Source organism: Apteryx rowi, unplaced genomic scaffold (genome assembly GCF_003343035.1).
Source record: "Apteryx rowi isolate R43461 unplaced genomic scaffold, aptRow1 scaffold_1564, whole genome shotgun sequence".
Taxonomy (NCBI): Eukaryota; Metazoa; Chordata; class Aves; order Apterygiformes; family Apterygidae; genus Apteryx; species Apteryx rowi.
The window spans coordinates 1-27,183 of record NW_020447824.1 but is presented as its reverse complement, the minus strand read 5'-3'; the positions used below and the strand labels follow the sequence as shown (position 1 = coordinate 27,183).

The 27,183-nt window shown below is 35.1% G+C and overlaps 1 protein-coding gene across 1 annotated transcript; it reads left to right on the top strand.

The window, feature by feature from the left end:
• Positions 1–340: 340 nt before the first annotated feature.
• Positions 341–23,583, top strand: LOC112962852 (intraflagellar transport protein 88 homolog; the record flags this gene model as incomplete). The annotated part of the gene is made up of 11 exons (XM_026059381.1): positions 341–411; positions 914–1,000; positions 3,998–4,097; positions 10,370–10,456; positions 11,120–11,306; positions 12,159–12,267; positions 13,621–13,771; positions 15,930–16,045; positions 20,012–20,064; positions 21,588–21,653; positions 23,477–23,583. Coding segments are annotated over 11 exons (1,134 nt in total), but the record flags the coding sequence as incomplete, so codon positions are not given.
• Between the last annotated feature and the right edge of the window lie 3,600 nt (positions 23,584–27,183).

Genomic DNA, 27,183 nt, shown 5'->3' with positions numbered 1-27,183 from the left:
AGTGCTCTCACAGGTGATTCATAAGTTTCTCAATCTTAGTTGGCAATCTGATATACGGGTCATTAACTACACATAAACTACCAGTTAACAACCATAATGTCAGATTTTTCCACATGCATGAACAGAAAAACTGGATGAAAGTAGTTGTAATATGAAATTTTAGATTTTGTAGTTAGAATTAGCACTACTTTAAATCGAAGCTTTTTGAAATGTGGAAGTAAATAACTGCTGTTATAGACTATGTAATTTGCATCAATTTGTGTTTACAGTCATACTATCTATAGAAATAATTAAAACACATGTATACTGGCATAACTGCAATTGTTTTGTTCCCCTCCAGGATGATCCACATGCAAATCTACTGATTGAAGCCATAAAAAATGACAGTTTAAGACAAATGGAACGTGAGAGGTAATGCTGGAATCTGTACTTTTTTTGACTGTGGTGCCATGTATTTTAGTCCCTGAAAGCATTACCAATCTTCTCTGGTGTTCACAGGTCTTGTTATGAAAGTGTTCTCATAATTCTTAGAAAAGAACGCACTTGGAAGAACCAGTTGAATCACTGGGTTTAGTATCCTGCAGTTGCAAGCAACCATAAAATAGGTTTTAATCCAGAAGGATAAATAGAACATCTGCTCTATGCACTATGGGTTATACGGCTTAAAACTTAGAGCTTTGGATTCTTTTTTTTTTTTTTTTAAATGCAACTACACTGTGCAGTGAAAAGAAAACAAGAGAAATGGAGCCTCATTGAGAGCATTATCAAGATACAGGGGCAGTAGCAGGGCGCTGGTTAAACCAAATTCTCAGATTGTTCCCTGAGTGCAGGAGGATGCAAGAAAAAGATTTGGTTAATTTTTCACATATATGTTTTTGAAATGGTGACATGGGTTTTTTTGTTCTGTTTTAAGGAAATCCATGGCAGAGGAATACATCATGACAGCTGCTAAACTCATTGCACCGGTAATTGAAACATCTTTTGCTGTGGGCTATGACTGGTAAGAGTCAGATGGGGCTTCTTTTTGTCTAAACTGTATGTCAATCTCTGGTGCTGGTTATGAGACCAGATTCACAAACATAAGCAGCCTGGAAAACACAATTTGTTTGAACTACACAAGCAGAGCGTCAAAGCTGTTTTAAGTTTGCCTCCATAGAATGCCCTGTGGAAAATCAAAACAAATAGTAGAATATATTGTGTGTTTAAAATGAGTTTCATTGCATTGCTGAAACTCAACTGTTAGTCATACATTTCTGAATGGCTCTGTACTGACACAAGGAGAGCTTCTTAAAGTATTTATTCAAGAACTTTTCAAAGTCTCAATGGACAGACACTGTACATAACGCAAAGCTCTCCACTCTTCATTGTAAGTTAGAAGATGGTGTAATGAAGACTTAGGGGTCCTAAGAAACTCCCATTACTCCAAAGAATCATTATATAAAGCAACTGGTAGGCAAATATTATTAGAAAAGTTTGAGTTTCATTTTTAAACTTAATGTATCTACTGTTTCTTAAACATTTATACAAGTTCATACAGTGATGGGCTGATGATGCAGTTTACTGTTTTGATTTTTCTTTTTATTTTAGTTTTCAATTTACAGTTTAGCTTTTGTTTTCTGCTGTGTTTTTTTTCAGCAGAATACTTTTTTTTTWAAAAAAAAAAGGACACTTTATATAAGGACAGCATGAAGATGATTATAACTCTTCCAAGATGTATCCTTAGCTATTTGTTTTTTACTTTTCTATTATAAGGACTTCTTCTGATGTTTTTAGTATTTTTAATAACATTATTGGAAAGTAATATGTACACGAATGATATATATCTGCAGCCACAACATTACTAACAGAATATGTTCAGTGTTCAATTTTCTTAATATATGAAAAAAAATGTAGCATGGAAGTGAAGGAAATCTAATGGAGAAAGAGAGCTTTCCTTTACTTTTTTTTTTTTGGCTGAATAGGAATGTTTTCAAGTTTTGCAGGTCCTATAATTACAATTTATTAATAAAGATATTTATACTAAAATGAAATAATCTATCACACTGAAGACATGTTTAGTCTGCCAGAGCCCACAACGTGGTGTCTGATGATTTAATAATAGTTATAACCCTATCATTTCCCTACTTTTGCCATAAGTACTTGTCAGAACCTAAGCAGTATCTCCTGTGAAAATTAGCTTGCTGCTTTATAACTTGCCYGCCTGAGCAAGTCAAATTTATTTGCTCTGCGTCTTGGTTTTTGTTCAAGAAAAACAAAAAAGGTTCATTTATTTCATATATCTGTCATATCTACTTCCTTGGTGCTATTCACAAAATACTTGCCATGAAGTAAAACCCACTCTTTCATAGCTTTTCTGGATAATTAAACAGCTTCTGGCAAGAAGTGTGAAATTGTTTTGTGTATATCAGCCCGATTTACTCTCAGCTCTTCCGGGCTGAGGTATTCAAGCCCTGCAAAGAAGTTGTAAATCTAGTTTAACTAGCCTGTTGAGTTTGGCTTTCCAAATACTATGCTTTGTTATGAGTCCTCTGAATATTAAATGTGCTTTTAATCAATTTAATTTTCTTTACAGAAACAAAATAGGGACAGATATTCTTTGGATTTCTTAACTTGTTACTGAGAGTTCTCGAAATGTGATTTCATATTGGGACTATTCTGTCATATTCTGTAAGGAATAGAGGGATAATTCAGATCTCTTTGCATTTTCTGGTTAAAATATGTTAGCAGTAACAGTTGAAAACTGCTTCTGGACCTTCCTGTTATTATGGATATCTTTGTAGCAATTACAATTTTTTTTCAATGTAACTTTTCCTCCAACATCAAGATGCATCTGTATGCTTTATAGAGAGTTAATGCACATGCCAAGCCAATTATAATAGCAGTCAGGTTTTTAAACTGCTGTTAGCAAATTAGACAACTATTAGAAGAAAAGAAAAAGGGGTTCCACCACTTAAAGAAGATGGGAGGGATTTAAGAAACATCCCAGAAAGTTGTTCTTTCAGTGTGTTTAATTCCAGATAGAACAGTATATGCATACAATAAATAAAGGCCTTTCTCAAGTGATGAGGCAGTTCTAAAATACACATCAAACCCTGAAAGATGATGTCTGTAAATGAACATCTGAACTATCTGCCCTGTTCTGTACTGCCTTCATTTTGCAGAAGACCATATGCCAAAAATAACTGGAGAAACCTGCAGGACTAGCAGAAAGAACTTTATTATTATGACTTTATTATGTAGCTCAGGGGCTGGGCCCATGCAATCTCTTGCTCTGTTCCATAAGACAGCTTATGGGCTTCATAGTATCATACACAGCAGGAGATCGGGCTTGAAGAATCAACTAAATAAAACTTGTCCAAAGCAAAAGGCTTGAAAAGTGATCTTAATGGGTTTCCCCAAAAAACCTTGCAGTAGTAGAAGCTAAGGTTTTATATAAAGCCTGAGTATTCCTTTATTATTGCAAAATAAAAATTTCTGCATTTTTATTTTGTAGTGTATACTACAAAACACCTTTGTATATGATATCTCTAATTCATATATCGTATCTGTAAGTATTTTCAAAATACATGTTAATATCCAGAGGTCAAGCAGTGTGTCCTGAGCTCTGTGCCATTTTGCTGTATTAAATCTTACAGAGAATTAAAAAAAAAAAAACTATAAAAACAGAATGGAACAAAGAATTTAAGGCCAAACACTGAATTATTCATCCAGCATCTATTCAGGTCTATATCTGACATCAGTATTACAAAGGTTGCTCAGTGAAGGAAAATAACATGAGATATAAGCAGCTGACTGACAAACAAGAGTTGAGACAGTATTATTCGGGTAGGTTATTTAAAAAATACTTTTAGTTAGTGAAAGTGTTATATACTTTTGAAAAGAAGGAATAGCTAAGAACAATTCATTTTAGATGACTAATTGACAGCAAAAATATATAACAATATGGCATTTGCACAGATACATTTTGTTTATCTTTGTGGATTTCTTTCTATTGCAGGTGTGTTGAAGTAGTAAAAGCTTCTCAGTATGTAGAGTTAGCCAATGACCTGGAAATAAATAAAGCTACTACATATTTGAAGCAAAAGGATTTTAACCAGGTATAGTAACATTTCACATTTCTGTTTTTGTTAATATTTTATTGACAAACACATCTTACATAGTAGCAGCATATTTTTCAGCAAGGATAAGAATGATTTATGCAAGCATAATAATTGTATTGATGCTGGTCATTGAAATAACCTTCTAAAAGCACTGAAACGAGGTAAATTTTACCTAAGTGAAATTTTTGCCACAGAAATTATAGTGAGTGCAGTTCAGTTTCAGATTAACACATCTAAATTTAGTTATCTGCACTGATTGTCCAAGCTTACTTTACAGTTAATGGAGATCTAGTCAATACAGTCAGTGGAGCCTAGAAGGCAGGACAGCTAATCAGCCAGGAGGTGTTTATTTTCTCTCAGATATGTTACTAAAATATATGCAGATGTATTTCATATATATCATTGTTGTTCATGTTATGGTACTCCTGGTGTTCCCTGTGTGCTGCAGCATACCTTAAAGTGTTACAATCTGACTTTGAACTTTAGTCAGCCTTCCTGTCTTTCCACTGAAATATAAACTGGAATTAAATTAGGCAAATTTGCAGCGTCTTGGAAAGCTCAGCATCTTTCCCTCCTCCCCCCCGTTTAAAAAAAAAAAAACAACAACAACAAAAACTTGCCCCGGGAGAGGGGGACATAGAGAGGTAGGAGGAATCACCATTACTGAAAAGATATTATAGCAGTTTGAACCTGAGTGTATATTAGCAAATGAGGAAGGGCATTGAAAAGATACAGTATCAGTGCTTCCAAATAAAAGTATARCTTGGTGCTCAAACTTCATTAATTGGCGGAAGTTCAGAAGATAGAGCTACTCAATCTCCTTTGTTTGAAGTGTTAAGCAACTGATAAAAGGCAAAAGTATTTTAAATGCTTTACCTTAACAAGACATAATAAGTTAGGATTTTAAATGTTAATAGAGTAAAATTATTAGTAAGCAGAAAGAGTTTAAAAGTGCAAATGCCTCAAAATCTCAGATTTCACTATCAGTTCAGTAAGTAGAAGATGGAAGAAAATGTGAGGTAGTGACATAGTGACGCATCCTTTTCCTTCCTGTTCTGTTGATGGCCAATATCGTCTTACCCCTTGGTGTGGCAAGGGAGGAAGATGGAATAAGCTGTGGAAAAGTTATGAGTTTAGTTACACATTATAAGCAATTTAATCCACATAACATCAGTTAAAAGCTTAGTGTAGTGTTTTCATCCTACTTACGCTTCCTGTTTACACATCTATTGTCTTGCTGGTAAGCTGAACTGCAGAGAACACGAAAATCATTGCTTTTGTTTTCCTTTTAACATCTCTTCTTTTGTTCCATCTCTTGCATTTTGCTTGATAGAGTAGATATGAAGAGGTAGGTATAGCATTAAAAAATCTGGTCAGTTATTTAGCTGAAGTCTTCTCGAATGTTATGAGCATGGCAGAGTCTTCTTGATCAATAAGTAATAAGCAAAACAGGACTTTTGTTAGAAATCTGAATATTTTACTGTTTCGTTTACATTGAGAGGGTAAAGGAGCTATGTATAATACAAAGTAATTTGGTTAATGTAAAAGAACTTCTTAAATAAAGTGGTATTTTTATCACTGTTCAAATCCTCTGCCATTTTCTAGTATTCATGTAGTCATCTTTTTTAGCACATATGCTTCTATATTGCTTCCCGTAAAAGTGACTTGTTAATTTGCAGTATTTCTGTTGCAGAGAACAAACACCTTCTTTCCTCTTAACAAGTTCAATATTTTTAAAAACCCAGGTCTCTTGATAACTGGGCATCAGTACAATTGTAAATAACCACAATAACTACTTTTCAGGAAAAGCATGAATAAAGGAATACACTTCACTGTATATTTATTGAACAAAATTTGATAGGCATCTGTAGCAAATCTTAGGTTAGTGTCCTGAACTTGAGAACACTTTTTCACCAGTTCATGGAAATTCAATATTTAGAGTCAAACAGTCTTTGCTTTCAAAGTAACTGAAACTGCCATGAGATCCTGGAAGAATGTACTGTATAAGGAGTGAAGTCTAGAAGACATCCAGTTTAATCCTTCTTGAAGACCATTAATTTCCTCTGTACAGACCTCTCACGTGTTTTATTTTCTACGTATTGTTAAAAATGATGTTCTACCAACTACCATCCTTCTGACTCATTCTATTTCCTAATCTTTAACATATTTTTCTTTTAAGAAAATTCAAGTTTCTAGTTCCCTCATACTTAATTATGCATTCAGTAGTGCACATTTATTATTTCTATAGTGAAGTATTTGCAAATCAAGATAATATTTTTTGTGATTAAAGGTACAGGCTAATGATTTTAATTTCTGATACAAAAGTCTATCTGAACTTCAATGTTTACTAGTTTATTTTGAAGTAGACTTCAGATAAATATGAATGATACAGAACTTACACTTGAGAGAAATGAAAATTCTGATACTGCAAGAGGGATATAACGATAAATTTGAATGCTGACATTCACTGTTCAGCTATAGAAGTTGCACTGCTTAATCTGAAAACGTAAACACTCAAGACTGGGAGAGAAGCTTATTCTAAAGGATCTAGCTTAATGGGTTGTGGTTTTTTGGTTTTTTTTTTCCTGCTGTGCTGTTAATTTAGAACCAGAAAGTGTTGAAAGAAAGGTATAAAACACAGAAGAATGAATCTAAATGAAAAATAAGCAAGAGTAGAAGACTACTTAATCGTGACTTTTTCAATTTATTTTGCAGTGCCATCTGTCTGCCCATTAATGAAATTCCCTGCTTTTCATATCTGATTCTTGTCAGTTTGCACTCTGCAGTTATAGTAGTTTTTTTTCATTTTTTGTTATATTTTTAAATGCGCATGTGAATTAACTTTTGGTTATGTAAGTAGAGACTACGTGTGCACATTTATGTAGGTAAGGTACCTTCCTGCAACTGGCTATCCAGTAGCCAGTATAAACTAACTTCTGCCTATGAATTTCATGATGAACTCCCCTCGTGATCTTTTCTTTGGCTGTGAAAAAAGGCTTGGTTTGAAATGTGTGAAGTTGGAAAATTGCTTCATCTGAACGAAAAGCAACTCAAATATTTGACAGGATTTGCTCAGTTTCCTTCTGACATGCACTTTCCAACGCATTCAATGATAGGGATGGTGAATAAAGGAGAAGGAATGTAACAGCTTCTGGGTTTGCATGAGTGGCAAGAAATATGAGAGATCATATACAGCAAAATTACAGCTGAAGCTGAACTCCTCTGTCAACTTCTAAGGTCCTTCACCTTCCCATAGCTTGGAGGGATGCACACAGGACCATCTGCTTGATTTAAGCTTACCTTCTCTTCTCATATTTATGTCTTCTGGTTTCCTGAACAGCTCTTGCTCTTCCTGTCCACCCTACGCTCTTCTCCTTCACTATAGCTACAGCAAGAAAGCTGTCCTTTGTTGTGCTGCAAGTCTGACTGATAGCCTCCTGAGATCAGGAAGCAGTTTAAGAGTTCGGAAAATTTTGCCAAGTCTAGTAGCTTTTTTTTGGTCATTTTTGGAGGGTGAGAGAGGTACAGGTATGTAAACAGTAGTAGGATCTCAAGAATTTACTATTTTGATGGTAAAATTCTTAATTTTTTGCAATTTCCAGTTAGTATCCAGTGTGGGTTAAAACATATATATGTATATGTGTGTATATATATGTGTGTGTATATATATATGTGTGTGTGTGTGTGTATACATATATATATTTATATATATATATATCAATTCTCAGAGATAAATGAGATACAGAGTTTGCTAATGATGTTCCTTTGGAGTACTCCAATGCGGGGAGAGGGAAAGGAGTTGAAGGTTAGGAATAAGTGGAGAAGAAGCTCATTTTGTTTTGATTATGTGATATGAGACCTTCAGCCTGCACTGGAACTACTTAAATACTGGGATAGTAGAGTGGGACTGCAGAATAATGATTGCACAGAATCTTTTTTGTTCTAATAAAACTGCAGCTGCCATTTAAATTCATCCTGTCTGTTGTCCATATGCTTGCTAACTCACCGCCTGTTGAACACACCTTTGGCTGAAGAACAAGAATGGAAGATTTCTGAAATATTCAATTTCAAGGCTGAAAGTTTTAGTATGTTTGAAAAAAGAAAGACTAGAATAGATTTTTGCTGTAACTGTAATAGGTTTAACTTTGTGCTCATCATAATGCACGTTATTTTAAAACAGTCCCAACAAATTAAAATAAAATCAGGGCTGAAACTCCCTTAGTATTTCTAGATTGTATTTTATTATTTCTTACAAATTCTTTTTGTATTAGATAGTTTGAATGTATTCTTAGTCTGGAAGAAAAACTTTGAAAATTACCTTTAAAACAAAATCATATGAGTTAGCCATGCAACTCCTTAATGTCTCTGGCAGACCCTGCTTAGGTCAGGCATTCTGCTTTTGAAGCTTAACTTCTGTAAGCAACACAAAATCATACCATAAAGAATAATTTGGACAATCTGTGTTTAGATTGTTCAATCCAAGTAATCATTATTTTCAGGATTAAAAAATGAGAAATTATTTAGAAATATATAAAATGATGATACAGAAACAACATTTCCACTTTGCAAGAGCAAAAGGAGCATTGCTGTGGATTTTCATCCTAAGACCCATTATAGCTGAAATGGTTCAAGAGATCTGCAGCATATTTAGCAGTAAGCGAACAGAGCTCAAGGTCATATGAACTTTTTTAATAACTGAAGAAGAAATTACTTCCAATCTAACCTTTATAGTCAAAGGTGCCATTCAGCAGGAAAGCAAAGGTAAGTAAATCAGCTACAATAGAAAATGGCTTTTTGGAAAGTGACTTTGAACTATATAGCTATGTTCACTGAAAGAGAATTTCATTGTAACAAATGCACAGCTTTTACCCAAAGAAGCAACTTATGATAACAGTAGAGTACCTCAGATTTAATAGTGTATCTGCAAATGTTTGGGACCATTCCCTTTTCCCTGAAAGTCATAAATATGTATCAAAGATTAAAATTGCTATAGCTAAAGCCTCACATTGCAGAGACCACAAACTCTAGATTCAAACTTTTGAAATGCTTTTCATGATTGAAATTGCCATATTTCTTTAGTGAACTTTCTATTATTAGGAAAATATTCTGAGCTTTAGTAGTTTATATTTCTACAGTAGAATGTGCTTTAATGAATCAGTGAGCTACATCTAGCTGTATGTACTTCATTTGTCATCTTACACATCGTTAGGACAATCATGTATTTTGCGTAAAGTAGCTGTAAAAACAGTATGTATGACAGTCAATTAAAACTTGCTTTCTTTTTGTCTGTTTTGGCATTCCATATACAGTATCATGCTTTTACTTTGATTATAAACAGCTGAGTGCAGCTTTCATGTAAAGGAAGAAGGAGACTTGAATTGCTGATGATGATGGCTAAATTGAGGTTGCTACATCTGTGTTGTAACAGAGAAAAGAATTGGGCCCACTGTTATATTCTAACACTTTACATAACTAATATAATTATTTAGTATAAAGAAGTCATATTTTCTTAATGAATTTAGTCTGCACTTACAAATGTTATCACATAGTCAAGGGGAAAAAAACCTGCCCTTTGTTTTTGAAGTTTCTTTGGTAGTTTATTAACTATAATTTTGTTTACTTTTTGCCCATCAACTTCTTTGTTTTGAAGTTTATGAAATTTAGTTTTAATGTAGAAGATATATCTTCTGTCCTCAGTCTTTACACRTTTGAGTACTTCATAAGCTTAGACTGTTTTCTTCTTCACATTACACAAAAACAACTGCAGATTGAAATCCAGTCCTACACTGTCTTAGATATTTTTATATAGCATGTAATTTTTTAGCTTTTTAATGAAAGTTTTTTAATCCTTTTGCATGTGCTTAGTAAGAAAACTGGAAAATATAAGTGTGAGGATTTTAATTAGTTGACAAGATTAAAAGCAAATAATATAAACTTGTGTTTTCTATTAATAGAATTGTCAGATATGTAGTTATATCTAATCCAAATATTAAATTGCAAATTCTATTGAAATGTTGTGACCAAGTTAAATATATAAATAATTTTTTATGTGTGTAAGTATGTGTATATATTTGTGTGTATGTGTGCGCACATGCACACACAGAAGTTGGACAAGCCCTAGTAATGATCATGTACATGATTATATGAGGGAATCTAGTAATAATTTTAGCTGTTTTTTTCTGTGCAGTTTATCAATGTGCATGTTTTCTGAAAGAATTTTGGTACGAGTTTGATACAGTGGAAGTAAGTTGCCTGTGAATTGCTTCTAGGCTGTGGAGACTTTAAAAACATTTGAAAAAAAGGATAGCAGAGTAAAGAGTGCAGCTGCCACAAACCTTTCATTCCTTTATTATTTGGTAAGTGCTTGCTGTAATGAAATGAGTTAAGAACCAAAGCTTATGTAGCAGTCTTTGTGTCTATGTAGCAATTTTTGTGTTTGTCAGATAATCTATGTAAACAAAAAGAAAGGCACATGTTAGAGAAGCAGTTCTGGGACAGCCTTTCCTGGCTGTAGTTGAAGTTTTGGGCATGTCTCTTGCTTACTGCTGCCGGGAAGAAGAGTGACGTTGAGGCCCAGGCCAGAGCAGGATGCCCACAGTGTGATTTATGCAGAAGCTCAGCACCAACATTTAAAATTCAGATCCCGAAGACCTTGGCTGAGCCGCAGGAACATATGAAGGTTGCAGGTTGGAAAGGGGTGGGGGGTGGGGGGTGTAAGTGTGTAGGTTATTTGAATTTGTTCGTGTTTTTAAAGAAAGTTTTCTTTGTTGCAACAAAGGAAACCTCAAGACTGAATGAGACAGAGTAGCAAAACAGGTGTCAAGTGTTAAGTTCTCTGTAACTTGAAAGAGATGATAAGCTTTATGCAAACACATAAGCAATATTTGAGGGCTGAAAAATATATATTTTTTTATCTTTAATTTTTTGAAATTCCACTGTAGTAACAATAAGAAGCCACAGTTAGCATCAATAAAATAGACTGACAAATTACTAATACAATGTTTGTTTTGTTCACATAGGAGAATGAATTGGCACAAGCAACTGACTATGCAGATTTAGCTGTAAATTCTGATAGATACAATCCAGCAGCTCTGACTAATAAAGGAAATACTATTTTTGCAAGTGGAGACTATGAAAAAGCAGCTGAGTTTTATAAAGAAGCTCTCAGGAATGATTCCTCATGCACTGAAGCACTTTACAACCTTGGTAAGCCAAAGGTGATTTTGAGATTTAGCTTTTGTGCAAAGGTAATACTAGTGTTTCTGAGAATCTGATTTTCAAAGTGTTCTTGTGTAGAAATGTGTACTAATGATTATTAGCTTATTCAGTAGTTTATGTTACAGCAAAGTCCTAATATGTGCTTCCTATCTCTTCCATAAAAATACTATACCACTGTTAATCATCTGCCATTATTAGTTGATGTTGGTGAATTACTTTGAAGATAAAAATTGCTGCAAGTGTTACTATCTAGTAAAAATGCACATTTTTTTTTAGTATTAAACAGAGTCTTTCCACTCCTGACAGGCATCCCATTCCCTCATTCTTCTTGTTCAAAAAGTGGGATGATGTATGACCTTGGTCTTTGATTAGGTTCATGTTCATTGCCTGTATCGGTTTGATATGTTGTACTAACTGCAAAGGATTGTAAGGAAAGGACTGTAAGGATGGCTCTCAAATATAGATTCCATCAATGTCAAGGCAGTTATACTGGAACTCAATCTCACAGCAAATTTTTGTGAATTTAGTCATGACTTACTGTATTTGAAATGTGTGTGTGTATATTTGTTTTTCTGAAAAAATCCATATAAGCAAAAGAATGTCACTGATTTTCTAAAAACTGCTACCACAAAGAGATTAAACAAACTAAAACAAAAAATATATATATTTTTTCCAGGAATTGCTTCTTATATGTAATGTAAATATTCAGACAAAAGTACAGTCTGATAACATCCTTCTGAATACTGTGTTCCTACTTCATTTTTCTCGGTTGTGCTGTCAGTGAATGTGCTGAAGTCATCTTTTTGTTGTTGTATTAATGTTGTAACCTTTACTTTTTAGGTTTATCCTACAAGAAGTTAAACAGAATAGATGAAGCTTTGGATTGTTTTCTGAAACTTCATGCAATTCTGCGAAACAATGCCCAAGTTCTTCACCAAATAGCAAACATGTATCTTTTACTGAGTTGTGATGAGAGATGGCGACTTTAGTAAACTCATCTCCTTTAATCTTACATGTGTTTTAATCATGACACAAAGATTAAGAAATTTACATGTGTCCATTGTATATGATTCTCTGATGTTTAAAAAAGATACGAACAGAACTTACAGCCTTCTTCGACATTTCCACTGAAGCCAGCAGAGAAATATGTTAAGACTGAACAGTCTTAAAATATGTTAAGTAATACATTAAGACTCTTCTCTATTGCATTAATCAATGTGTCAGGGAACAGTTAAACAGTTACACCCAGAATCAAAGTGTTACCTGGAATATTTAAAATGCTGCTGATTTTATTATGCAAATAATGTGACAGATGTAAACGCAATTGAGTAAAACCTTTAAGAAAAAATAATATCATTGATGAAAGTGAAGTTCTGTTCTGAAAGCTCTTGTCTGGTTAGTTTGTGTAAGAAAATAATTGTCTTTCAGAACAGATTGGAAAGCCAAGGGTGTGTGGGGGCCACTGGCTTTGCATAGCACCAGCAATAAAGTTTCTGCAGTATGAATTTCCTTGGCAATGCTTCTGGGGATGTGCAAACCAGAATAAAATCTTCCACAAGGAAGAGTAGGTTCTGATTCCTATGCTATACTTTAAGTGTATTGAAGATAATTAAAATATATTGTAGTCAGTAAAATAAGCAAACTTCAAAAATTCAGAATGCCTGTGGTCTCAGTTCCCTGCATAGCCCCAGTACAACAGCTTATATGGCCCTACAGTTCCCAGTTCCATCTGGGGGAGAGCTGCTCTGCCCCACTGCTATGTAAAACTGCTTGCCACGAATGCTCACAAGCTTTTCCACAAAGGGTGGGGTGCAGCAGAAACTGGGAGAGCAGCTTGGGAAGCAGCTCCAGCTCATGCTCTTGCCATGCTGACCTGCAGCACAGAATCTACCTGCAGGCAGAAGTGTGTTCCTGAGGACAGCAGTCCTACCTAATCACTTTGTACCAAAGTGATACATTCAGAAAAACTTACCCACTTGTGAAGGCTAGAAATAAATGCCTAATTCTCACACTTCATTGTTACAAGTGAAGAAGTCGGAGTAAAATTAGCAAGAGAGAGCTAAACCCACAGTGTTTTTAAGGTGAAAGAGCCGCCGAAGACTCTGAATTGTTTCTCTTTCTTCAGTTCAACCAAAGCTCTTTCTGCTAGGAAGCCAATGTGTAAAAATTCCAAACAAATGTCCACGCTGGAGTGACTGGCATGTCTGTCCAGCGTATGGATTACATTATGTAAAGTGGTGGGAATTCTCAGTAAACCAAATATCATCAGCACTGGAATTGTCCTTAACTGAAGAAACCTCAGATATGAAGTAATGGAAGATCCCAATCAAGCCATAGAGTGGCTCATGCAGTTGATCAGTGTAGTGCCAACTGACCCATGTGTACTTTCAAAACTAGGGAAATTATATGATAATGAAGGTGATAAATCCCAAGCTTTTCATTATTACTATGAGGTACTTATTTGTTATTACTTTTCCGTTGTGCTTTCTAAGTCGTCGTAGGTTCATACATCAAATTAATGATTGATTCATTTGAATTATTTAAAATGTCATCAGAAAGAAAGAAGAATGAGATTTAGGGATTTTTTTATTTACCTTGACCCCTAAAATTTTAATTTAGAATTTACTCTGAAATGTGAAGTCAAAAATGGATGTGATAAATGTGATTTTAAAGGTGTGTAACTTGACTGCATTATTTGGAAGGTACATCTGTGTTTAATGGCTATATATGTATATATGTGTATATATTAATGGTACAGTTATACACTGTGGATCTTTCAGAGTTGGTTTAAAAATTTCTCACCTAGTCTTCTCTGTTTCCATGTATCTCCATTGGAGGCTCTGTCTGTTAAATGACTCAGCCATTTGCTTGGCTGTGTTGTGGATCATTTCTGTGCAATGATCTGGCTTGGGGCTTGGGGGATTTTTTTGGACAGAGGGAGAAGGAGGGAATCTGGGTTCTTTCCTCTTCATGTGGCAGTTGGGAGATCMTAGGGATCTCTCGAGCTGGTAAAGCATAGATTTCTGCCTTCTTTGACACGTGCGCTATTAATTTGCTGTCCTCCTACCCAAAACCTGAATACTTTCAAGTATGTTGGATATTTAAATCTCCTTCTTTTGTGTTAAAGACTCAAAGAATTTGTCATTGGAATAGACAAAATACGTGAGTTTGGGAGTTTTTTTTCCTGGTATAGTTTGGGTGAAGTTGGTAAACATGCTATGTTCTTCCCTGCTTTTGGCTTTATTTTAGTAGTAGCTAGTGTATACCACACAGATAAATGTTAAGAATTATTTACTTGATTCAGAAAAAGAAGCATTAGATCATGTCCAATTGAAATCAATGTAATTTACGCATATGCTTAGATTTAGGCCCATTTTCAGGTATTCTCCTGAATCAGAATCAAACTAGTGGGGATTTTGGTTTTTTTTTTTTTTTGGTTGATTGCTTGTTTGTTTATTTTGTTTTGGTTTTTTGGAAGTGGCCTTTTTTAGGCAGCTAGTGCTATTTTCATCACCCGAGGATATCATACCTAGCTTCCAGCTGCTGTTCCAGAAGGGCAAAGGCCTTCTGTAGCTTTTGTGTCTTATCTGTGTCTCATGCAGATCTCTTGGATACTCCAGCAGTTTATAAATTGCTTTGTGTATTCTGTATGCTTGTAGTGTTAGGGATTGAATGATTAAAAGCAGGGGTATTAGAAAGAATTATGAAAAATTATGCACCTTCTATTTGTTTTGAACACTCCTGCAAAGAGCAAATTTGATTTTTGATGGAAAGGACTGTATGATTAAATAAAAATTCACAATTATAGAGTGCATTTTTGTAAATGGAAACCAAAAGCTTCAGGTGGATTCATGCAGGTACACCAAGAAGCCTAAAGAATGTATTACTTATTTTGTCTTACAGCTGCAGAAGAATATTACAGTTTGGACAAACTCAATTGCGTAAACATAGGCATCCACTGTCCTTTCAGACTATCTGTGATACTGATTGTGGTTTGTAGAGATACCCCTATTTTAGAAACAGGAATAAGACAGGAAGTTGCTTTGCAATCTGAGAGGTCTTTTTTGTCCATGTAAAGTCGGAGCATTACCAAATCTGTGCCACAATTCTGGATAATAGCAGAGTTGTGCTTGATGGCGCTTGGTGATTTTGGTGCCTACTTCAATGAGAATTTCTGTGAAGGCAAAAATGTTATGTACATATGTATTTCATAGAAAAGAATGCTTTCAGGTGAGTTGTCCCTATTTGAAATATGAAATTTCTCATATTAAAACATTGTTTAACATTTTAGGCAACTTATTTACATATAGACATGATCTAAGTAAGTTTTGCTGCTGTAAATGATACTTAATATTTCAAATAAGGGTGGATGGAAAATGTGACAGATTCATCTCAGGTAACTCTTCTAAAAAGCGTTCTGTAATTAGAAAAATTGGCATGCTGTTTTTTGGGGATTAGTTAGTATAGTACACTGCTTTCATTCATATATTACATATTTTTGGCATCTGGAGAATTAAAGACTTACTTAAGTGAGTAAGATATTCCAGAAGTCACATACAGATGTTGTTTATCACTAAAATTGTGTTTCTTTCACCTTTCCTATTTTGTCAGTCATATCGGCATTTCCCTTCGAACATTGAGGTCATTGAATGGCTTGGAGCCTACTACATTGATACCCAGTTTTGTGAAAAAGCCATTGAGTATTTTGAAAGAGCAGCACTTATCCTGTAAGTAATTATTATTTTATGCACAGTCAAATATTTTGTGATTAGACATCTATAATTATAGCTAGAGATAAATCAGTTAGAGAACATTAACACTATAAGCAAATGTCAGAGTTAAGTGTATTTTGGGATATTATTTAATTTTCTCAACTTTCTGTTTGTTTAGAGGGTGTTTTTGTTCTTAGTGGGCTATTTCAATGTTAAGTAAGATCCTCCATTGGGCTCGTGACAGTATTAGATATTAGAACCTCTTTTCTTTATCCTCTTCCATTAAACACAGCTATGATGTGGGAAACAGCTTTCCTAAGTCAGCAAGACCACCTTCTCTCTGGTTTTGTGTAAAATATTTCCTTTCTGTTATTTAATCTATTACTATTATTTGGTGATGATTGATGGTTTAGATAAAAGCATCTTTTAGCAGTTCATGCTGCATTTTCTCCTTTCGCATAATTTCTACTCCTGTAAAAAAAAGAATGATGATACAGATTATATATAGAGTTGAGCCAAAAATGTGCAGTACGTAATTACCAATGGACAGTGAAAACATATTGACAAATCAAACTGACCCCCACATGAATATTTGGAATATAGCAAGATAAACTTAATTCCTGGAATTGTCCTTCAGTAAAATATTATGTACTTAATAAAGTGAGTGTATAGAGTATATATTTTATTTTAGATCAGAAAGAGATCTTACCAGGTTAACAAACAAAAATCTGGTCAAATGGAATTCTAAAATGATATGCAGGGAGTCTTTTATGTGGAAACAAAGATTTCTCCATGTGTTTGTGAGGTGTTAATAGACCAGCTAAGATTCATGCAACTAAAATTCACACCAAGTGTGAATTTCTCTTATCTTGTGCTTTGGGAAACCAATCAAAAATCAGGCTGTGCAAAATTCAATTACTGCCTGTCTTATGATGATCTGAGCTTTGACCTTTTTCTTCTGTTGGTGTGAATCTGAATGACATACATGAACATGAGACAGGGTTTGGACAAAATTTTGACAATGTGTTCAAGACTATACTGCAAATAGGTTGTTAGAAGCTCAGTAAGAAATAAGAACTCTGTTTTTTTATGCGGCTTGAGTTAGAATAGATGTTGAATATTATAGAAGAGAAAATCCTAGTTTTACATAAGGATTAAAAGTTAAAAATAAATAGAAAAACAGAGATTCCACTCACAGTGGTGTAATTGTAAAGAAAGAGAGATGTAGATTAAAGGCAAAAATACAGGAGGAAAGTTCACAGATTTAAGAATTAGGAAAGTGTAAACATAAGTTACCAGACTTTTAACATAGAGTTAACTGAGCTCGTGCCTGTTATTACCTGGGTCACTGCACTTGCATCTTGAACTCTTTATGGTACACTAGAAATTCAGAGCCTGGCTGGAATTGGTGGTTACTGCCTGCAATATGCTATCTTATTTTTTTGAGTGACAACAATAATAATAGCACAAACTCCCAGAAACCTATTAAAAAAAAAAAAAAGTACACAAAAGCCATAACATGACACCAGCCTTCTAGTGTACCAGTAACAAAAATGCGTTACCCTTAAATAAGATATTAGATTAACTCCTTAAATAAACAAGTGAGATGAAGATCCTATTCCTGATACCAGCATTCAATCTGTGAGTCACAGACAAGTGGGGAAAGCTGCACCGTGCCTGAGTACGGCCTTGCACCACAGCTGTGTTACAACAGCTGACCGTATGCAGGTCCTAAGGTGGAAAGGCAGGTTGCTTTCTGCTGGGTACTTAGGCTTCTTCTTTCCTCATGAAAAGGCCTTCAAAATCATCTGTGCAGGGTGTGATTAATATGACCATATTGCAAAGTTAGTTTTTCATTTACAGTAATAAAATTTGCGATTAACTTTGTTACAATTAGGGATGGATGTAAAAAATTGAAATTATAGATATAGTACCTATAAAAATACTTCATTATCCATTGGTCTTCAATTCTGCAACCCATTGGTCCTACACATAAAGTCTGTACAATGCAAAGGAAAGACTGGTAGCATAAACAATAACAGATGTTTCAATATTTTATAGTTTCAAACACAACAAACCCTAGAAAAGAAGAAAAAAGATTAATCAAAATGTGATACCTTGTTGTTGAGAGTTTGTTGGCAACAAAGCTTGATTGTAGGCCTTCAGCTGTTTCTCACCAAGTAGTCATTTACTGTCAAGAAGTGCCTAGCAATTTTTTCATATATTCTTCTCCCTCTCCCTTCTTCCCTTCCTCCCTCCCTCTCTCTCTCTCTTCTTTTTTTTTTAATTTTCTTTTTGGTACTACCCTTACTTAAAGGTTGGATAGTATTCTTTTCTTCTCAGCACGGTAGTACCCACCTTAACCTCTATTGTAGTCAAGCTATTGGATCACACATGCTGGCACTCACAGCCTTTTTAGAAACTTTGGGAAGAAAACAGCTGAAACTAAAAAGAATTATTTCATAATCTTGTTTTGGCAAAGGCCTAAATATTTTAGGCTTCATGTTGCAGCCAGTCCCTACATGAAACATGAAATATGTGGATTGCAAAGTATTTATTAATTACTGGCATATGAAATTCTTCATTGTTATCATCTATAATTATAGTCTGTCTATAATACAGAAAAATTACTCTCTGTGCAATGATATTATTAATAGTAGATTATAGAATGTAGATATTTGGGGGGTTATTTGATATTAAAAACTGAGTCTAGATTTGCAAATTGCTAAATATGAATATAAACTTCTGAATTAATATCGTTACTGATTGTAAATAAAGTTACATTTTAAAAGATTGACTTTATTTTAGTCTTGACCACCATTTTGGTCAGTTTAATATTGTTTACTATATTCAGTGTTTTAATTACAATAATCATATTTTAGTTTGCATTTTAAGATAATATATTAGACAATGAATTGAGGAAGTTTTTCATTATTCTACATTTTAGCAGCATACGTGAATCAAACATTAATAATAGGAGCCGTGAATCTAATACTGACTGCTGACATTTTATTCTCTCTAGGATTTTCATACTGAACTACCTAATAAACTTTAATGAAGAGTGGTGTTAATGTTTGCTTGGCTACCTTTAGCAGGGGACATATTCAGCTGAAACTGAAAAATGTGAAGCAGCTGTCTTCCATAAGTTTGTTTGGCAGCTGCTACTGTGCAAACAAACATTATTTAGAGATAAAAATGGCCTGTGCAGTGACTAGAGGGAAAATTAAAGAGAATAAATAAAAGAAACTGTTTTGCAAGTGTTAGTGTACAGTGCCTTTTGGGCATACTACTACTGTCAAACTATAAACCACATATGAAAAGTGCTTTGGCTTATAGAGCATCGTTATGCAGTTGACATGAAAATTTCCCAATTCTCACGTTATCTTGATAAGAATGAGGAAAGAATCCAACAGTTTTGTTGTACATGCGCAAACCTCTCCAATATTTTCTCTGACCATACCTGTTGCCATTACATGCTAGGGAGAGAAGGCAAGGAAGCAGCCAAGGCATCTAGGCGATGCCGCAAAGCAGGAGGCAGAGTTCGGAGCTGTAGGTGGGAGTGCGCCTTCCGGCAGGCATCCCTTTGGCATGCTTGAGACCCTGCCGGCGGGGTTTCCTCAGAATGCGACTTAGCGTTTTATTCTTTTCCCCTGCCTTCATGATTCGGTACCTTGGCTAAAGATCAGTGGATCACGTGTCAGGTCAACTAATTGTGTCAGGTGCATAGGTCATGAGTAGGAGAAGGATTGTAACACCGGACTACAAACAGATGAGATAGAGGCCTGAACACAGGTGTGCAAGGCAGGAGTCAAGTGTGCGTGAACTGACCAGGCTAAGTCCTTCCTAGGAGGCGAATATATTAGGTGAAAATTTTTAAGACTAGTTTAATAGTAGGTTTTTACAAATGCTATGCAGAATATTTTGCTTATTCATTGTTTGGCAGCATGCATAATTTTTTTATTATTATTTATTTATATACAGACCAACACAAGTGAAGTGGCAGCTGATGATTGCCAGTTGCTATAGAAGAAGTGGTAAGTTCTGTAGCAGTTTTTTTTTTTTTTAATTAGTTAGAGGTTTGTTTTGTTTTCAAATGTTAGATGTTTTGATTTCTTTTTTTCTTTTGATCTTTTCTGCATGTGTTATATTGATCCTAAAATGTGTTGGAAAGTTGAGTTACATGTTATTTTGATATAAATTTTCTATGTATTTATATGTAATAAAGTATGACTTTTCTTTAAGTCTAAGAAGTATACATGTACTGATTTATGCACAGAACACTCCTTGGGAATTAAAACAAGTTGTTATAGCATAAATGATCTGCCAGAAGTTTTTAAATGTATATTATAGTACCATCTGATCTAACATAAATCATTAGAATTTGCAGTTGCTTAGTTCCCATTATTCATTTGCAACAGTGGATACAATCTTTAGATAATAAAATAATATTTGCATTACACAAAATACCTCTGAGGCAGTCTTAATGAGCTGAATTTTCATACTGTGAATGTAATACATCAATATTCTTGTGTTTATAAGCAAAATGGAAAAAAACATGATTTTTCTCTTTTTTTCATCACCTACACCACATCCAAGACACTTGATGCTGTAAATTATACTCTTCTTTCTTGCTGTCCCATTGTTGTCACTCTCCTTTTTTCCTCCTTTAGAATTTTGCAGAAGAGATTTCAATAATGTATGAGTGCATTTTCTCACTCTGCTCAGTTTAATTCAACAGTAAAAAAAGGAACAGGAGCTGGGAAATTCACTGAGAGCAGTGAATTAAGAGCAGGCAACATTACCTGAAAACAGGCAGATTAACTGCTTTCCCAGCAAAGAAACACAATGGTTTTGCCTGCTGTTTAAATCGCTTATGATTCATTGGCAAAATTCCCAGCTTATCATGTTAACACATACCAGGTCAGTTCGGTCTCTGCCTAGCATTAAGAAAATAAAAATGGTGGTATCTCAACTAACATTTTTGTCTGATATTCTATGGAAATGAGTTTTTATATTCACAATGTCTGTCAGTCCTTTCCATAGCAAGTCTCAAAGAGAATTGCTTTGCTACCAGTTCTGTGAAAACTGGAGTTTGGGCAAAGGAGAGAGACACAAACTCGTGCTCTGATTGAAGGAAGGGCAGGCAGAGCTCAGCTGTTAGACAGTTCTATTTGACTAATCCATATATTTGCAGCCTCAGATAAGCCACAATATTTGTGATAAATATTGTCTGTTAGATGTGTCACAGCATGGTAAGGTGCAGTTGGGGTTATTGAGGCATGAGGTCCTAGAGGTAGGTGGACAAAGGACAAAAATCAGTAGGAAACTAGTCTCCATTAATTCTGGTTTTCGCAGAATAATTCGGATTGTTTTCACATGCTCTTAAGTTTTACCATCAGGTACTAATTAAAGAATGTTAAATTTCATTTCATCAAATTTGATCTTAGAATATTAAATCAGGTTCTTGAAAATCTGTAGCAATGTCAAGATGTATCAATTCCTCATCTGATATTTTCTTATTTTTGGATATGTGAATAGATGTTTGTTTTGTTTGCAGGTAACTACCAGAAAGCTCTAGACAAATACAAAGTCATTCACAGAAAATTTCCAGAGAATGTTGAATGTAAGTTGTTTCATGGAATGTAAGTTGTTTCACTGAGTGGTACACCTCTCAAAGGGAACTTTGTTATATTGAATATATGTGTTAGTAATCCATATGAGGTAAGTATTTTTCAAATAAAAATATTTTCATGAACTAACTTTATTCACACTAATGCCACATGTTTTTTGTGACAACATTGAAGCATGATTTAAGTAATATTAGGGTAGTGCTGAAGAAGAAAGATGAAAATAAATATTAATTGTGGCTGATTGGTTGATCTCCTTCTCTTGCATATTTTCTAAATTTTATAACTATGTTATTTAATCTTTCTCAGGATAAGATATATATATATATATATATATATTTTTTTTTTACTTCTAGTCCCTACTAGTTGAAACTCCTGCTATGTTTCCAGATGTTAGAAAATCTTATTAAGTTTTATCAAAGCCAAGCCTTCCTAAAGAGTGTAGAGGGTGAGTTTTTGTTGTTGGGTTTTTAAATTTAGTAAGTCAACCAGTCTCCAGAATAGCCTTAGAGAATTTCAGACTAAACTTCAGGAAACATCACTTTGAAGAGTAAAAGACATTTGGCAAAAGCAGCCACTCCTTTAGTCTAAATGAAAGAGCCATGTAGAAAATAAGGTTTGTCATTGGTTGTCAGAACATCCTCTTACATCCCACACTGCCTAATACAGTACCTTGCTACTTCCAAAATACAAAGTTGTCACCACCAGGGTTACACTTTTAAGCATTATGTGGGAAAAACATTTACTGTATTTTAAAATAAAATAGTATCATTCTGTTTTAACAAACTTACTCTTTTTTAAAGAGGAATCATACAGTTCTGTTGTCCTAGAGAGATTAAGTACTATGMCTCCTTAGACTTAGGAGCAAAATGTCATGTTCATATTGGCCATTTATATCTCAGAGGGGTAGAGTATTTAGCAAACCTTTTAGAAATGGCAGTATTTTTCTGAACATTGTTTCTACAAATTACAATACTGAAGCAGCAGTTAGACAAGAAAATTAAACAGATCTAAAAGTTTGCTGCTAAAAGAACGGTGCCTCACTCTTCCCTCCTTGACCATGTCCCCTTCCTTATGCTGGTCCTGGTGTTTATTTGGTCCCTCAGTGGACCAGTTCAGCTCACTAAACCAGCAGAAAATTAACTTAGCAAAAAAGAAAAGTGAATATATTTGTGGAAGCAGTCAGGAGGGAAATAAATCATGTCATGCTTGTGTCTGCTTCAGAGGCAGTTCTTTTCATGACAAACACGTAGGAATAGCAACAATGTTTTTCCCGGTTTGGTATAATGTCTCACAGGATGTTTTTTAGGGGTTCTTTTGGTGTCATCATAGAGCTGTCTTTGACCTTCATGTCTGTATTTTTTAATTCTATTAAGTTGATACTAATCTTGAAAAATCACCTACAGCAAAAGAAAAAAGCAGAACATGTTCTGATTCACTTGGCATTTGTAAATTTTTTTTTGAACAAAATGCTATTGATAGTGGCTCCTCTGTAATAACTCAGTGCTGTTATTATGCTTTCCAATTTCCAAAATGTTTTGCAAACATCAAGAGTTCTGAGCCAGATGAATTACTGTTTCTCATGTCTTCCACGTATATAGATGTACTGTTTGCGAATGTAGAAGCTGCATCACAAAAAATGTTGAATTCTTTGCATATATCACAACTTGAATAGTAATATTGGACTAGAGTCATCCTATATTCACAGTTATTTGTAATGTTCTGTACAGCCATTCTGTATGTCCAGTTCTGTTAGGGTGCACTGATAGTTTGACTAACTTGTAAGCCTTTTTCTAATAAAGTTTTGTGTTCCAATTAGGTCTGCGATTTTTAGTTCGTCTCTGCACAGATATGGGACTGAAAGAAGTCCAAGAATATATGACAAAGCTCAAGAGAGTGGAAAAATTAAAAGAAATAAGAGAGCAGGTATGTGTGTTTTTTCTATGATTATGTAGTATAACTGCATAACACAGATGAAGCTAAAAGTCCTTATGATGCTTTAAGATATATTTTATCTTCCTGGTTTAGAGAGACTTGTGTTTCTTTTGCCCTTTTGAGGTTTTAGTTTTAAATTGCTGATCAACCTTAACCATCTGAATTTTTTTGAGTGCTGGATTTCTGTAGGTTTAAGTACTAGTGAAAGATTGGGTGGTCAGCATGTGAAGGGAATGCTAGAGCCACCTGTAAGAAGCGTAATGCAGCTTCTCCAGAATGTCAGCTTTCCTACTTATTTTCCAAACTGTTTAAAGTGTATTTACTCTTTCCCCTCCATCCCCAAGTAACAAGGCAGCTTTAGGGAGAGGAGAGGAGCCTAAGAATTTGTCCATTTAGTAGAGCTCTTTTTATACAAAACTACACCATTGGCAGATTACATAGGTATGAAATAAATCCCTCATGTTAGTGGGAAATTTTAAACTGGAAAGAAATTACATGGAAAAGCTATAGACTGTGAAAGATGTAAAATTACAGCTTGCGTTCTATTAAGGTGAATGTGCATGTTTTCATGATTTTGTTGCTATTCCTATGATAAGATTTCAACATTAAAATGAGCTTTTTATTTGGAAGGCATTGTCTGTGCTGTTGAGCTACAAAATATTAAAGCTTGTGCTTCCAGTCCAATGAACTGCCTGAAAGCCACATAGTCATGTCAGGGGACACTAAGTCTTACCTAATTTATTGTGCCCCTAGTAGGACTTGCTGGCTCCCATTCAATGTCAGATACTGTGTAAATACCTCCTTAGCAACTTCGCTGCTACCTCAATTCCCAGCCTCAATGGCACCGTACTGATGTCCCAGAGGGTCTGAGTATGCACGTGTACCCTGGAGCGTTTTACTAACACGAGGAAGCTCACGAGGAGGAACGCTTTGATCAGAGGATTCCATATTTATGCCACAACCTTTCTTTGCGGGCTAGTTGAAGTATATTGGTTTTGATTTCCTGTAAATATAAAAATTTAAAGCACTTGAAAAAATGGACAGAAGATGGCAATCGGCAAATATAGTTGGACTAATATTCCTCCCAGTCCTCTGGTAACGATGTCAGTAAACAAAACAGATAACCAGATACAATGTTACTATCCAGGAAATGTCTAAGGAGATGTCTCTGAAGTACGTTAAAGAGGCTTTGCTTAGTCTCTAGGGAGTATAAGTTTGCATCATATAGATAGGTCTTTGCAATAACATCTAATACCTCTATGTTTTACTCAGGAAAGGTCAGAGTCAAAACCAGTTAAAAATTGGATTATTTTAGAACCGATGAGAGATGGAGAAGAGATGGAGAGGTTATCTAGTTGCATGTGTATAATTCTAGCATTTTTTCATGCTGAAAATATTAATTATGCAGCACAGGTCTGCAAAAGTTGAGGATTCTAAGAAAAAAACTTATTTTCCTTTAAGAAAATTGATATTTGAATATGTAAAATGAGATTTTTGTCAAATTTCTTCATGTTTATTTCATGCTGGAAGCCTGAGTTTCCCTGAACGTATTTCTACACTTAATACTTTGGTGGGGAAAAAGCTACCAGTAAAACTTTTAGAAGATTATATTATCTAAAATATTTAGAGATTTTAACAACATGTGAATCAAGTTTAAAATATGGAAAAAAACTTTTTTCATTTTGACTGCATTATATTAAGGAAGGGACCTGGATGATAGAGATCTCAATTGAATCCAGTATAGATGCATGGTGGAAAAAGTTATCATGTGATTGTTTTAGACTGTCAATCGTAATTCAACCATAACTTGGAAAGCTCACTTTGTGTGTTACGCTTAACTATTCACATTTAAGAGTCTGATTATATCTGGTCACAACACTGATGTTGCAAAGCGAAATAAAGGTATCTGTGGATGCCACTTCAGGTTAGCCAGAGCTTTAAGGTAGATCTGCCTAAACATTTTTCTATATTAAGTTCCCGCAAAAAGCTAACAGGCTTTTAAATTCAAATAAGCCTGGTTCTATTATAATTTAAGCTAAAATAGTTCTCTTCTAAATAGAGAAAACTCAAACACACTAGGTAAAAGAAAAAAAACCCTAATAAGTAGTAAAAATAAATAAATACAACAGGTTTATAATCAGCTCTGCTGCTGTCAGCTTCATCCTTGTGGGCAGATCCTTGGTTCCAGCCTGTGTTTCAGTAAGCTCAGAGGGTTTTTGATTGGCAGCAAATTCTACCCAGCCTCTGCAGGTTCCTAGCGCGTTCTTTTCCTAATGCCTGGAGCGTCATCAGCTGCTTTTTGCTCCTTCTTGCAGCCACTCTGTGTGAGGCACAGACTCCCATCTCCCTGTTCGGGCTCCCTTGTCTGCCATACCCTGAAATCTCCCGAAGTTCAGTGCCTCCTCAAAGAAGGGAGCAATTTTCCTCTCCTTCTGAGGAATCCACTAACACAGTTTTCTTAAAAGAACATAACGCTGTTTTAGATGTAAAGGAACAAAGACATTAAGAAAATAAACAAATGTTTTTATCACAGAATGTACTGTGATTTAGTATGCTGCTGCCTGTTATCAGAAGGTATCTCTCTGTGGCAGAATCTCTGCACCAGTGCCATCTTGCCAGTTCCCTTTTGCAATTGGTATTGGATCTGGGTTCCCATCCCCTGATTTTGGGTTTGCTTGGGTTTTTTGTCTTTTTAACCTCATGTCTACCACTTGGCTTTAGAAGTTACTAGGTATTTCTGTCCTAAGAAATTCCTTTTGTCATCTGTGAGCATGGAGTCATAAACCGTATTTTCAAGCTCTAAAATTACCAAATTTTAATATTTCACCGCATATGTTTCCAGTAGGAACACTGGTTTCCGTCAACAAAACCAGATACAACTCATTTCTTGCTCCCAGTTTAAGACTAAATCATGATTTTTTGATTGTGCCCAGTAAAGAGAAAATAGATAAATGCCAATGTATTATACCTACATTTCAAAGTCTGCACACAGACTTTTTCTCTATGTAGAAATTTATCAAAATTTGCTATTCTGGCATTGTTTTGCCAGAATAAGTACATCCATATGGAGTTTATACCAAAACAAATATTCTGGAGTACTTATTTCACTCAGTTCTCAAGAACGGACAAGTTGTTCCTTCCACAGAATCACAGAATCGCTGAGGTTGGAAGGGACCTCTGGAGATCATCTAGTCCAACCCCCCTGCTCAAGCAGGGTCACCTAGAGCACATTGCACAGGATCACGTCCAGGCGGGTTTTGAATATCTCCGGAGAAGGAGACTCCACAACCTCCCTGGGCAACCTGTGCCAGTGCTCTGTCACCCTCACAGTGAAGAAGTTTTTCCTCACGTTCAGATGGAACTGCCTGTGTTTCAGTTTGTGCCTGTTGCCTCTTGTCCTTTCGCTGGGCACCACTGAGAAGAGTCTGGCCCCATCTTCTTGACACCCTCCCTTGAGATACCTATACACATTGATAAGATCTCCTCTCAGCCTTCTCTTCTCCAGGCTAAACAGGCCCAGCTCTCTCAGCCTTTCCTCATAAGAGAGATGCTCCAGTCCCCTAATCATCTTTGTAGCCCTCCACCAGACTC